The 13,581-nt window shown below is 50.9% G+C and overlaps 3 protein-coding genes across 3 annotated transcripts in view; 2 read left to right on the forward strand and 1 right to left on the reverse strand.

Moving 5' to 3' along the window:
* Positions 1-2,310, forward strand: part of NR5A1 (nuclear receptor subfamily 5 group A member 1) — a 50,116-nt gene extending 47,806 nt beyond the window's left edge. Inside the window, exon 6 of the mRNA XM_050926264.1 lies at positions 2,063-2,310. Coding sequence (XP_050782221.1) covers positions 2,063-2,310 — 248 coding nt within the window. The remainder of the gene's footprint in view (positions 1-2,062) is intronic.
* NR6A1 (nuclear receptor subfamily 6 group A member 1) overlaps positions 1-13,581 on the forward strand; it is a 418,534-nt gene that overhangs the window by 276,887 nt on the left and 128,066 nt on the right. The window lies entirely within an intron of this gene.
* ADGRD2 (adhesion G protein-coupled receptor D2) overlaps positions 7,278-13,581 on the reverse strand; it is a 97,859-nt gene continuing 91,555 nt past the window's right edge. The window contains exon 29 of the mRNA XM_050926227.1: positions 7,278-9,697. Coding sequence (XP_050782184.1) covers positions 9,690-9,697 — 8 coding nt within the window. The 3' untranslated portion in view covers positions 7,278-9,689. The remainder of the gene's footprint in view (positions 9,698-13,581) is intronic.

Below are 13,581 nucleotides of genomic sequence, written 5' to 3' on the forward strand. Positions count from 1 at the left end.
ATGGAAAATAAGATTACCATCAGGCATGAACCCCATTAGGACTTTCTTTGCAGAGGGACAGACTAAAGCCAGGGTGTATGTTTGTGTTTTCTTCGCTCACAAACAGAAGAAAATGCTTTTAAGTGATTTTTTTATCATGATCTTTTATCAGGGCAGCATCCTGGTCTGATTGATTTAAACTCCACAGCAAGGTTTGTAGATTATAAGGATAATCTGTGGATGCGCATGTGGCTCAATGTGCTAAGAGCTGTGTCTCTCAGTAGCTAGGTGGTGGCGCTGCACCAGAGAGCTTTCTGCCTTGCATTTCGTAAGGCCAGTTCCAGGCAACAACAGTGTTACCAGAGAATTGTTTAGACACTTGCGAGGCATAAAGGCTCAGGGTTACTATGTTTGCTGAGCTCTGTTGCCACATTGAAAACCCCAGGTTTATCAGGGAATCAAGCCAGTCTTTTCATAGCCATTCAGAAATGGATGAGCTCTAAGGCCAAAGGCCTATAAGATTTTCTTTGACTGTGTGAGGTGGAAGTGGCCACAGCAGCCATTAAAAATTCATCAACTCTAGAATCTGCAAACTTCCTGAACTGGCAGCTGTTTAGCTGCCTGGATTCTGGCTGTACCGCGATGGCTCTGCAGTATTCTCCATGGTGCTGCTTATATGCGTGCGGGTTGAAAAGGTCCATAAGGTCCTCTAGTTCATCTGTCTTCTGCTCCTCTTTTTTGTAACAAGGGACAGATTTCCTGAGCAGATTTTCCCCACCCCTTATACAGTATAAGAACAATTCCATTTTCTAGATATGCAACTTCTCTCTCTCCCAGCCCCTTCCATGGATCTCAGGACCCCCTCCCCCCCCCACACACTGACCCTTCCGTTAAGCTGAATGTTTTCACCTCCAGTTGCTCCTCTTCCCGGCGCTTTGCACTCGGCTGGATAGTTCTGCTATGACTTGCCCACTTTCATGGTTTGGTGCCCTCATCCCCTTGCTGTGACGCTCATTTCTCTTGGGGGCTGATTGATTAAGTGTACACCAAAACCCACCCCAAGGCTGATCCTGTGTGGCCTTGCTAGTTCTGCTTCCCTCTCACAAACACCCTCTTTCCTCAAGATCCAAGCCGGTTCCTAATGCACTCTCACGAGTCAAGCAGAACAGGTGAAAAAGCAGAACAAGTTTTTTTCACACTTTTTCTTAGAGAAAACTCTTAGATGAACATTTGCTGCCCAGCATTCTTCCCAAGTGTGTGGCCAACATGCTTCACCTTACTAGGGCCTGTGGGATGGTCCACAAGAAACGCTCCCCAAAACTCCTTCCCCCCACCCTCACCCCCCACCCCCACCCCCTGGTACCATCAGGATTTGATGGGAACTTGGCAATGGAGCAGGGCTTTATTTCCCACTTGCTGGGAGATCAGTGTTTGGAATTCTCTGTCTCAAAAGTGCTAGTAGATTCAATCAGCTTCAAAGATTGTTTGGACAGCAATGGCCTCTCGGTAGAGTACTTGCACACGTAAGAACTGGCTTGCATGCTCAGCATTAAATTCATTGCTGAATGGGAAGGGAGTTGTTGGGATTTCCTTCTTCCCTGTGGCATACTGGATGGATTTATTCTTTAGCGCACCCAGCAGGGATCAGAGGAGAGTGTGTCTCACAGTTAGTGCCCTACCATTGCAGTGGTGGTGATACAGGTGGAAGCAGAAGGGTGTAAGTGTGGCTGTTCTTTAGTCTTTCCTGTCTCCTCCCAGGATCCCATTGCTCCTCAATGCTATGCTTTTCCATATGCAAAGAACAGCCACCTTCTTCTAGTCTTAATCACTTTTACTGGTGAGTCAGAAAAACAACAACAATAGGAAAGTCCCCTCAGAGGAGCACAAGGTGTGGGCATCTCCACTGTAATGCATGCAGCCACTCTGGGAATGGAAGACCTGCTGTCTGGAGCAGCAGTGCAGAGTTCTTAGAGACCAATGTCTAGGTGCATTGTGGGTCCATAATGTGTGCTGATGGAAATGTGACACAGGGCTGCGCTTTGTGCCATTTCACGAGACGCTGCCTTTTGTTTTCCTGTTGCAGATGTGAAATATTTGGAAAACCACAGCCTGGCGAAGGATGCTCAGGAGAAAGCGAACGCAGCTCTGCTGGAGTACACTGTCTGCCACTACCCTCACTCCGCGGACAAGTTTCGTCAGCTCCTGCTGCGGCTGGCTGAGATCCGCTCTCTCAGCATGCAGGCCGAGGAGTACCTCTACCACAAGCACCTGAGCGGGGAGGTGCCTTGCAACAACTTGCTCATTGAAATGCTGCATGCCAAGCGGACTTGAGTGTGGCTCACCCCGACAAGAGACTCGTAATGGAGCTTCTCAGAGACGTTCCCTGCTGGGAGCATGCAGGAGAGGCAGAAGGAAGCTGGGGGGCTGGCCTAGCAGCACTGCTGTCCATCGCCGCTTCGCCCGGTGATTATATTTAACCAGTACTATTGGAAAGTTTCAGATGATTTATTTTAATATACAGTAACTATGGTTTAACAGCGCTAAGATGCATATGTTCCATTCTGGGTGGACTGCCCTTCCGGGAGCATAGCCTGTCCTACACTTGGCTTTCCCTTTCTACATAGCATCGATTTGGCTTAACACAAATTCCGGGGTTTGGAGGATTAAACCTTAGAAATGGCTTTTCTCTTATTTATGTTCATTTTGACTCATTTTTCCTCAGCAGCTGTCTGCCCTAACCCTGCCCCTTCACCTTCTGCCCGCAGACATCTCAGGACCCCGCTTGCAAAGGGTGGGAGAGAGAGGTAAAAAGGTACCTTGCTGGTTTTACCCCTCTGACAGGCCAGGGTTTCTCCAGATGATGCTCTGTGGTTGTTGCCACCTCCCTGGGGGTGAAACACTTTGTGGAGCTAGCAATGCGGCTGTAGGGATTGGCCAGGGAGACTGCCTTGTGGGATAGTTTGCAGAATGGAGACGCTAGAGACCCCTGGAATGGACATAGTACTGGGGAAAATGCAACCACCTACATGTTCCTGAATCCAGCCATTAGATCCAGGGAGGAGAAATGATCATATCACCATCCTGCTCCTGCTCTGTGTCCCAGGGGAGCCGGGGGTTTTGTGCCCCAGAGCCCAGGAAAGCCGTGAGAGTCCCCTTTTGGGTCAGGAGACAGTGCTTGAGATGGGATCACTATGTCAGCACAGCCAGAGCGTAGTTGCAGCAACAGGCCTGCTGACCAGCGCTGGGGGCCTTAGCAGAGTGTTGGTCACATTCTGACTGGGGAATCTCTTTGTCCTCTCAGGTCAATATTACAGCACAGCCCCATAGTGTCCAAGTGCTGAGTCATTCAGTCATTCATCCCTGCATCTCCTAGCCTGTGTCCTGCAGCCCCTCTGGCCTGGAAGCTGCTGGCGGCTGGCCAGGCGAGTGTGCCCCTAGGACGGGCTGATGGACTCCTGCTGTTACATGACTCGGGAGGCTGTTACAGGAAGGAACTGGGAACTGGACAGTAGAGAGCCTTCCCCACGGGCTGCCCCCATCTGGGGACCCCACTCCCCGTGGGGTAAAGAGCAGGTGCAGACTCTGGCTGAGGGATGCGGGTGCAATGGAACGTACGATTCCTCAGTCCAGGCAGGGTGGAGAGCAGGGTTGTTGGGACAAATTCCTCCCTGGTGTAACCGCACCGGGCTGTCACTGAGCTGAACATGGCCGGTTGTCTGTGCAGGGGTGGGTGGCAAAGGCTCCTTTTCTGAATAAGCAGCTTCCTGACTGGCTAAAGTGCTGTTTATTCACGTTTTGTGTAACAGGGAGGGCCAGCACTCACCCTGCCCCCACCCCCAGGCCAGCACAGCAGTGATTACAAGCTCTGCCTCATCGAGTGTCCAGGGGGCTGCCTGCAGCGGGTGGGGAGCAGGGCACCAGGCAGGGCATGTCAAACTGTGCTTTACGTCTGCAGTGCTCAGCCCTTAGCCGCAGGTAGGCCCCTGCAAGCTGACCTGCTACGCCCAGGCATGCCAGTGACCATCCAGTGCAGCGCCAGTCACACCGCGGAGTGGGGAGCAGAGGCTGGCCCTGACGCTGACATTTCAGCACGGAAGCTTGTGAGTCCATCGAGCTCTGACCCCATCTCTTGGCTCAGCCTCTGTCTCCAGGAAGGTTTTCTCCCGCCTCCAGACCTGTCTCACTCTCTTTGGAAGGTTTCCAGCTGCAGCTTCCCTTGCTGTTCTGCATCACAACATTCCCCGTTCAGCAGTCAGGTGCTTTCTCATCCTGGGGCCAGGCCCTCCTGTTTCTTAAGCCAGCTTTCCTAGCCAGCAGGACTGCAGTCAATGACTTGCTGAAAGATTCTGTATTTAACAGGAAGGCGGGTGACCCCTGGCCCTCATCTCATAGCAGCTTGTTCTGCTAGCACCCCGGAATGTCCCCTTTCAGCCGTTCATTGCTGGTAGTGCTACGACTGGCCCAGCAGCCAAGTGTTTTTGAAATCTGGGGAACAAAGCAATTGGGGATGCAGTCCCCCACTCGGAGAGTCAATCAAGAAGCACAGTTTCCTGAACCCACGTACTGGATTTCTCCATATAATGCCTGGTATGTGTGAGATGGCACAATTAGCATGAATGAACAGGGCTGACATGCATCACAGGAAATGGAGTAGGGGGCAAGATGTAACCATCAAAGGACTTATTTTCTCACCATATCTCACTGCGACATCTCACCAGCTGCTCGGTGGGTGCTCTCAGGAATGCTTCCCATGGGATGGATCTGGGGACCCTTTGGCAGTAGCCTAGCACCAAATACAGCCACTCATCTGAGCACTTTCTTAGCGGAGTCAGTCTCTTTTGACCATTTTCTCTGTTTGTTCTATTCTATTCAAGTTCTTTTACACTGTGCCCATCCGCACCATACTGTAGCCTTTCCACTGCGCCTCTCCTGGCTCACTCATGTTTTTATTTAGTGTCACCTCCATTTCTGGACACTGAAGTCAAAGCTAAGCACGTGCCCCTGCTGGAGGACTATAGGACCAGGTGGCATAAAAAGCCGGTCCAGGGGTTCTGCAGCTGGGTAATGAAATGACGACAGCACTTCTGCACGTCATGCTGTTCAAGCCATTGCAGGATGTCTAGCCTCCAGAGAGAGGCTGAGAAGAAAGGGATTTCTTTCTGCTCTCTGGTTCTGCTGTGTGCGCATCTGAATTAGAGGCCATAGTGCAAATGTTCCACAGGTAGCTGGCATGCTGGCCACGTGCATAAAGGCTGCCCTGGGGTTCCTGAGCTGGTGAGCAGGGTTTCTACTCCACGCCCCATTTGCCTGTTTCCTCTGGCTGGGAGTAATTAGACCTGTGCCATAATCTACCGCACAACGGTGAGACGGCTCAGCTCCACTGCTGGGTAAGATTCACCCTGGCCACTCAGCAGTGTGTTGCCTCAAGCCCCAGTGTGAGCTTCTGTCTGATGGCAGCATGTTCCCGTGTCAGTTAATAGAGCTTTCCCAGCCGGTGATGTGAGACCTGCTGATGCCACAGGCCAGCGAGCCTCTTTGACCTGGGGTGCAGCTCCCTCCCCCCTTAGTTAGCAGTGCAAGGTAAAACCAGAAGGTGCTTTATTCTTGCTGCCACGTTGGTTTACTTCAGCTCGACTGTCCTTTTCTATTCCCTGAGCACTGGCCCTTCCCCAGGCTCCAGCACAGACCAGGCTTAAATGACACTGCTGTGTGCTCCCTGATCTGTAGCTCCCTGTCAACACAGGTCATATTACTGGCGAATAACGGCCCTTTGTAACAGGTGGGTTCCGATATATTTTCCATTCCAGGTGCTTGTTTCTTGTTTAGAGTGGACTTTTGTACCCAGAGAAACGTGGCTTCTGAAGTTTGGCGCTTTGCAGGCCTTGTGCGCTGCTGCTGCTGCTGCTGCTGTGTAACTTCTTGGCAGACTTTTGTGACTATAAGCAGCTCATTTTCTGGAAGCTTATTAGATGCAGATGAGCATGTTTGTTTCTGCATTTTGACATGTTAATGCATTTTCCTTTCCATGTCTGTGGTTCAGTTGTCACTTTGTGGATTTAAAGAGCTGAGGACTATGGTTTGGGCATTAAAAGATGTTTTATTTTCAGAAAATGAGAAGTGTCCTTAAGTGTCTCTCTCCCCTCCTTCACCCTCTCCATTCCATCTATGGCAGGAGATTGTTAGCAATGTTCTTGTCAGGATCAAACCACTGTAATAAATTTTGCAATTCACTTAAAAATACAGGTTCTGCGGGGTTTTTTTTTTTAATGTATTCCTAACTCCTGTTTGTTGGGTTGCTGTTGCAGTCACATCTTGTTCCATTACTGCTTTCTGCACTGGAGCAAAGAACTTTCCTGGGTTTCAATCCCATGCAAACTGAAGGGCAGATGACCACGTTAAACAGTGCTTAAACCTGATGATACTTGCCTGGGGTTCCTCTGCAGTTTAACTTAGCTGGCATCCTTAGGAAGAATAAATTAGAGATGAGGGTTGAATTGGGTCCAAGGAGCCACACAGGTCCCAGCTCTCAGTTTGCCTGAACCTTGGGACTTCACTCGGCACTGGGATTATCCAGGTACCAGATGAACGAATTAGGTAATAATGCCTCTATGGGCCTGATTCAGGACTGCAACTAAGCACATGCTTAAAGCCCTGCTTTGCTGAGTGGGGGTGGGGCAAAGCCCATGCTTAACATGCCTTGCTGAATCAGAGCCTATAAAACACAGTGTAGTTGCCCCTCTGTACCATAGTCTGCTGGGAAGGAGGTGGCCATTAGCCAGAAAGGCCTGCGTCTTACACAAAGTGCTTGGTAATGTGCAGTGTAACCCCTGTGTAGGGCAAGTTTTTGGTTACTTTGCCAGGGTTCTGAAAAGCGGGGCTCATGGCTCAGCTGGCCTTTGAGACGGGATATTCGGCCCACTCCAGCACTGACTCTACGGCCTCAGTACAGCTCCATTCAGTGCGTGGCAATGTCTAGTGGTGATTATCTGTGTTACTGAGCAGAGACTAAATAGCTTCAGCAAACTGTTCAGCTGGGGACTAATGTAGCACATGAGCCAGCATGTAACAGCGACTGCGGGGGCTGGATGGGACCAAAGTGTCATATCTAGTTGGCTGTTGGACACGCAAAATGGGCCAGGTCCACAGATGTCAGCCACAGCTAACCTTGAGTTAAAGCTAGAGTGGGCTGAATGCCTGCCTAGCCTGTTGTTAACCCATGACATAGTAACATGCAGTAATGATGCTTGAAGACGTGACTCTTTCTGAGGCTAAACAATGACAAACCACAGAGCCTGGTGTCTTTAAAATCAGCCTTTACTCAGCCCTAATACTCAGCCAAACTGATACCGAGCGCACGTGTGCTATGCCTAGCACATAGGAGCAGCAACCCTCTGCTGCAAAGCCCAGCGAGAGCAGGATAACACACCCTCTGCCTCTGAGCAGTGCTACACTAGACAACTGTTACGGCCCTTTAGGGCAGGAATGAGTATAGTTCATCAATCTAGCATACAGGGACATTAAAATAGCTGGTTTAAAAATGACCCCCCCCAAACAAACAAAAAACCCCAACCCAGCTACAGTCTGTCTCAGAGTGCCTGTTTCCCAGGCACCCCGCGTCGAACCTTTGCAGGGGGGGTGATGGAAACACTACACATGCCTCGCAGTGCACCAGCCTTCTTTGCTGGGGGCAGTGGTGGGCAGCCAAACGGTCCTTTACAATGCAGCACTTCGGCTGGTCTGGCTGTGCACACCCCTTGCATGGCCTAGTCTGCAGTTCATGGTGTTGGCTGCTCATGGATGCCAGCCATGCAAAGAGACAAAGCACGTGCAGGTTTGGGTTGTTGTTTTTCCTCTACAAGCCCCTGGCTTTCCAGCAGAGCAGGAAAGGACCCTGCTGGTCTCCAACAGCCTACACATCTCTGAGGCCAGGCACAAGGGTGTCTTGGCAAACACATTCACCTGCTCTCCACTAACTGGGCGGGGCGGGGGGGGGGGCGCTTAGGCCTTTGCCCCCACATACCTGGCAGTTTTCTGCTCAGGCTGTGGCTGCTGGCAGGCGAGGTTTATCCGCTGAGGGGCTAAGCACACTGTCGTGTAGCAATGTTAGGAAGGGGAAGGAAGAGGTTGGGGGGGGGCACATAAAGCCCCCTGCAATTAGAGCAAAATAGGGGCTGTCTCAGGGAGACCCCCACAAGACTTCAGTGCTGCTGTTTGTTTGGGCCACGCATCGGTGAGCTAAGTGACGCCAGCGAAGTGGCAGCCTTCTAGCAATGGGCTGGCCTAGCAAACCAACCTGGGGCCTGTACAGCAATCCAGGAACACACTATTACAGCCCATCGACTGCAGTACAGCCTTTACTGCGTTCCTGACTCATGAGCTGGCGAAACAGTGCTGAGCTGATGGGCTGGCGCGGCCCTGAGAGGTGTGGTCAATACAGTCCCTTCATAGCCGGTAAGGCCAGGGGGCCCATGTTTGACCTTCTGCAAGGCACAGGCCAGAGACTCTCACAAAGCGATTCCTGCAGCAAGCCCAGAACGTCTGGTTGAGCAGCAGCATCACTAATAAAAAGCCGGCTAATGCGAGACTAATGTACAAGCATTGCAGTTAAGGGGAGGGAAAGTTTTATTGTGTGTACAGAACATGAGGGGGCTAGTGCATTGCGAGGGCTACTTTGTGTGCTGCCTTTTAATGGGCCGTGCTCAGGCATGACATGAGTGAGTGGTAAGGGGAGCACATAACCTTTTCCTTCCCTTTGCCTCCAGCCCAGTTAGTGCATGAAGGACAGAACCAACATTAAAGTACTGGGTCTTGCCCAGGCTAGTGAGCCAGAAACAACACTATTCTAGCTAGACACACCTAGTTTGCCCTGTTGTTACACCCACCATTTCACAACGTGCCACCGCCCTCTAATCGTCTCATGTTGAGCCTTCAGCCTCTCCAGAGCCCTGCATGGTATTTTCATGGAATGAATCACTTAAGCTTTTGCCCCTGTATGGAAATCCTATGAGCTTTAGCTGTTTTATCAGGCAAGAGTTGGGGGGCTGGGAAAGCTGGCAGAGCTAGCAGCTGGCTGGGAAGTGGGGCAGTAGCCACTAGGTTGGCGTAGTCTTGTTTCAGTGCAAGGGGCTGGACTTGGTGACTTCTCAAGGCCCTTCCAGTCTCTGATTACTCAGTGGGCATGCACCAAGTGAGGAAAGGGGCTGCAATCCCACCTCTCCTTGGGGGACACGACCCAGCCGGCCGGGGACTGGAGAGTAGCTCTGCTCACTAGCCTCACCGGATCAACAGGGTTCCAATCACAGTTAGGAAAACGCCTTTCTGGTGGGTGTTTTAGCTGAGCCTTTCCAGGTTTGTCCTTCCCAGTTTAATGGCAGACTAGCAGAGCAGCATGGTGCTACCTAACCAAGGCCCAGAGAGGAGTGGCTGCCGCCCATGGCAGAAGGGCTAACACCAGGTACAAGGGAAGCAGGTCACGTATGAATGGTCAGTGAGGAGCAGGTCAGGACTCCTCCTGCCTGGCAGGATACCCCAGGCCTGCCTTGGTTTTAGCTGCACGTGCCAGAAATAAAAAAAAACCACAAGTTCAACGGTGTGGGACGCTGTGGCTCTCCAGGAGGAACTCAAGATGGCCGCTGCGCTCGGCTTCCATGGACCTGCCTTCTGTTTGGAGAGCTTGGGGGGGGGCTGGGCGTCACCTGGAAAAGCTCCTCTCAGAACCCTAAATCCGAGGAGAGAGTGCGTTAGTCAGCGCGCAGAGAGCCTCCACATCCCACTGAGGACATGCCTGGCTTGGACTTTGCTAGAGATGGGGCTTGGGCTACTCACATACTGGGGGGGGGGGGGGGGGCAGCACCAGCTGCTGCAACAGCAGGGGCATTTAGCTTTATCTGGTGCACAAATGTGGCCCTGAAAACCCAAAGCTTTACCAGATTATGGATCTAGACTCACTGCACAGCCAGTTCCCCTGGCTTGGTCAGTTGCTACTGCCCCTGTTTCGCCTCAACATCCCCCTCCCCCAGCCACTGCCGCCCCCCCCCCACCTCCACCCCAGGTAGACTCCCTGGCTAAGAGGAGGGGTTTCATAACAGCCTAGAGGTCACTAAAATTACAGTTTAGCGAAAACCAGTTGGGAGCTATTGTTAGTTACTTTTTTGCATAACAATGAAGTTAAAAGGCAACAATTTTTCACTGAGCGAAAGGACTATTAAAAAAAAAACCACCACAGCAACTACCTCTTGGCAGTGAGTTCCACAGGTTATCACAGAGGCCATGTGTTCAGCAGGATTTGCAGCAAGCGCCATACACAGTTATAGGAATGAGAACAGCCATAATGACATGGGCGATGATGTCGCTTTGTGACGACTATAAACCTGCCTGCCTTGGGCTACAAAGCAACCTCTGAATGACAGTGGGTGGGAAGACCTTTCTCCTGGCAAGGGAGTCCTTAGCTGGCCAGCATAGGCCTTCTTACACCCCAGTCTAAAGCAGCTGGTGCCAGGCACTGTGTGCAGCAGGTTACTGGGCTGGCTGAACCCTTGGGAGTTCTGCTGGCCATATTTGCCAGTATTTATTCCCACTGGTTGTTTTCCTGACCAGCTAGGAATCAGTCAGATGTCCAGTCAGCTTTTGATACCTCAAATTAATAGATTATGATTTTTTTAAGGCTATTTAATGATATTGTGATTTGTTAGCACTGCTTAATATTGATCACAGAAGGAGTGGGTCATGGAGACAAGCAGACACTTGTTGCTATGTGTGGCTTAGCAACATACACAATGTATTCAATGGGAATAATGAAATTATCACGGGGAAACAATGAAGCCATCACTTGAGGAGATGGAGGATGTGGAGCTCTTGTTTGCCAAGACAAGAAAGACACTACTTATTGTTTGCACAAATCTGTGAACTGCCTGGCCCACCCCTCCCTACGTAATGGGGTGTAATGAATCGCTGTGGACTATTCAGTTTAATGTGTAGCTTTGTACAGCTGGGCAGGAGCTCATTACTGGGAAAAACGTGTGGCCTCTCAGCATGAACTGTGTTCTTAGCAGGGGAATAGCCTGTTGTGAGGCATCTTGATATCAGGTGGAGGTGTGGGGGAAGGTGTGGGGCAGGCCACAAGAATGTCTAGTGGGACTGGAGCTTTGTAGCTGACAGCTGGGTCCCGCTCTAAATTAAGAGAATTTTAGCTCCTCATATGTTGCAATAATCTTGCTTTAAATATTTTTGTAAAAGTTGGCCATAATATTTCCATTTTAATGGTCTTAATCTTACCTGGTGCTATAGCTTTGCTTAGAAACTGTATCTGCTGCTAATAATTTTATAGAGCTAGTTTAATTGATTTCCCTAGGCAGTTTGAGCAAAATAGGTGGCTACTAAAAGATCATGGTTATGAGTGGCTTTGAATATGATGCCAATATAATCACAGAGAAGCCAGAAATAGGATGGAGGCTTGAGGGGAAGGTTGTCTTTGTGGTTAAAGTCCTGGCCCACTGCCTGGACGCGCTGGGTACAGTCCCTGGCTCTGGTACTGATTTCCAGCACGAGTTTAGGCAAGGCAATCATTGTTTGGGGTCTCAGAACCCGTTCTGCAAAATAAACTAACGGCACTGCCTTTCTCAGCACTCTTGTCACATTAGCATGTGAACATTGTGGGCAGAGCCTGGCTCTCACTGTGTGGCTCAGTGAGGGCCTGGAGGTGCTATCATCAGATGGCTAATAATCATTACAGCTGGTGGAAATGTTCAAACAAGAAAACTAACAGCCCCTTTTCATCATGAACATATTCTGCACAGAAGCAGTTTGGCAACGTTTGCGTTGAAACTTTATCGTTTTAAAAGTAAGAAAATGCCAAAAAAAAAAAAAAATCTAAATAAATGTGGGAGCGAGACTAAACTGACCCAAAAATTCATTTTAAAGTCTCTCTTATTGCAGCCATGGAAGACAAACACAAACATTCAAATACAAATTTCAAAAAATGAAACAAGTTATTTCAAATTTTTGTGTGTGAGGTTTTGCTTTTTGTTGTTTTGACCATTGCTAATAGATTTCTAAAGTCATTAGCCCCTGGCTTGTCGTCAGCATAATTCATGATGAACTTTAGGTCTGGCTGGCACAGGAGTTGGAGCGAATCTGTTGCAGTGCCCCCTAGAGGCCAGGGCAGGATTGTTGCCCCTTGGACACTCACCAGCACCAGGCTAAGTCTAGGCTGAAATGTCAAGGCTGCTGTCGCTGGAGCTGGCTTTACGCAAGGCCTAATGAGTCGGCCTCAGGATAGCCTCTTGCCTCACTTGGCCTCGATTTGCTTCCGCTGACGTCAGCCAGCCCCCAGAAGTTACGTACAGCTGAACATTACCCTTCGCTGACCAGGCCATGTACCCAGGAGCTGTGCTGTGTCAGAGCGGCCCTGGGGTCGGCCAGGCACCACAGAGCTAGGGCATTATTGTATGTCTTGTGTGGCGGAAAGCACTTGACTTTGTGCCCAGTGCTACACAGCACTGCAGCCGCACGAACAGGCCAGCTGCAGTGGGCTGCCTGTTGGGCCGGATGTAGTTGCGGGGGCGTGAAAGAGGGCTTGTCAGGCTGGAAGGGGGGGCTCCTCATTCCTGCTCAGCCCAGGAGAATTGAAAGCTGAGCACCTGGGGGATGCTACAGGAACTGCTCTTGGCACCAGAGAGGCTGCTACACAAATCTTAGCAGTGCACAGAAGGTGCTGGGCTGTGGATTTTAGGTGACAGCTTGGGACAGGAGTGCGTATGTGTCTGCGCACGCATTTCTACTAGCTTTAAAGGACTCCAGGGTTCTAATCCTATCTTTGCTGGGGGCTTTCTAGATAAATCACTTAACCTGCCTATGAAATACAACTAATTCCTCCCTTTCTGGTGGGTGTGACCCCACCCAGCCTCTGAAACACCTGCAGCACCTTGAGCTTGTCCCAGGGTCGTTCTCCCTCGCTCAAGCCTGGATAATGAACCCAGCATTGTGGGCTCTGGTGCCAGACAGTTGCATTGACCCAGATCATCCCTTATAGGTGTAATGCTTAGAGGGAAGAGATGAAAGCAGAGGCCCAGCTCCCCGATCAGCTCCAAGCATTGCAAGTTCCCTAGACTTGTCTCTGGTGCAGCTGCCTCTGGGGTCCTTTTCTCAGGGGCTCCCTGGTAGAGATAAGAGAATGCCTCTGAAGCAGGTCAAGGGTCAGTGCATAGACGAGGGGACAGAGGCCCTGAGAGGCTTTGTGGGATCCCCCAGGGGCAGAATCAGGACTCGAAATCAGACGCCCAGGTTGCTGCCCGCCCGCCTAGCTGAGCAGCAGAAGGTGGCACTAGGCCAAGCAGCCATTCTGCTCTTGCTCCGCCGGGTCCAGGTCTCTAAATCCCCCTGGGAAAGCAGCAGTGACTCTAGCCAGGGCAGGCTGGACACAGGTGCTAGTCATCGCCGAAGCCCTTAGCAGGGCAGACCATTCTCAGCATGACTGGGTAGCAAACCCTGAGCCATTTATCGCTACTGATGCTACCATGCCTGGTGGGGACAGTGAACCCTCCTCTCCTCGTGAGGGCAGCAGGAGCTGAGGCTCCTCAGAGCCAAGCCAGCCTGTGCCGTTAA

Source organism: Gopherus flavomarginatus, chromosome 17 (assembly GCF_025201925.1).
Source record: "Gopherus flavomarginatus isolate rGopFla2 chromosome 17, rGopFla2.mat.asm, whole genome shotgun sequence".
NCBI classification, from domain to species: domain Eukaryota; kingdom Metazoa; phylum Chordata; order Testudines; family Testudinidae; genus Gopherus; species Gopherus flavomarginatus.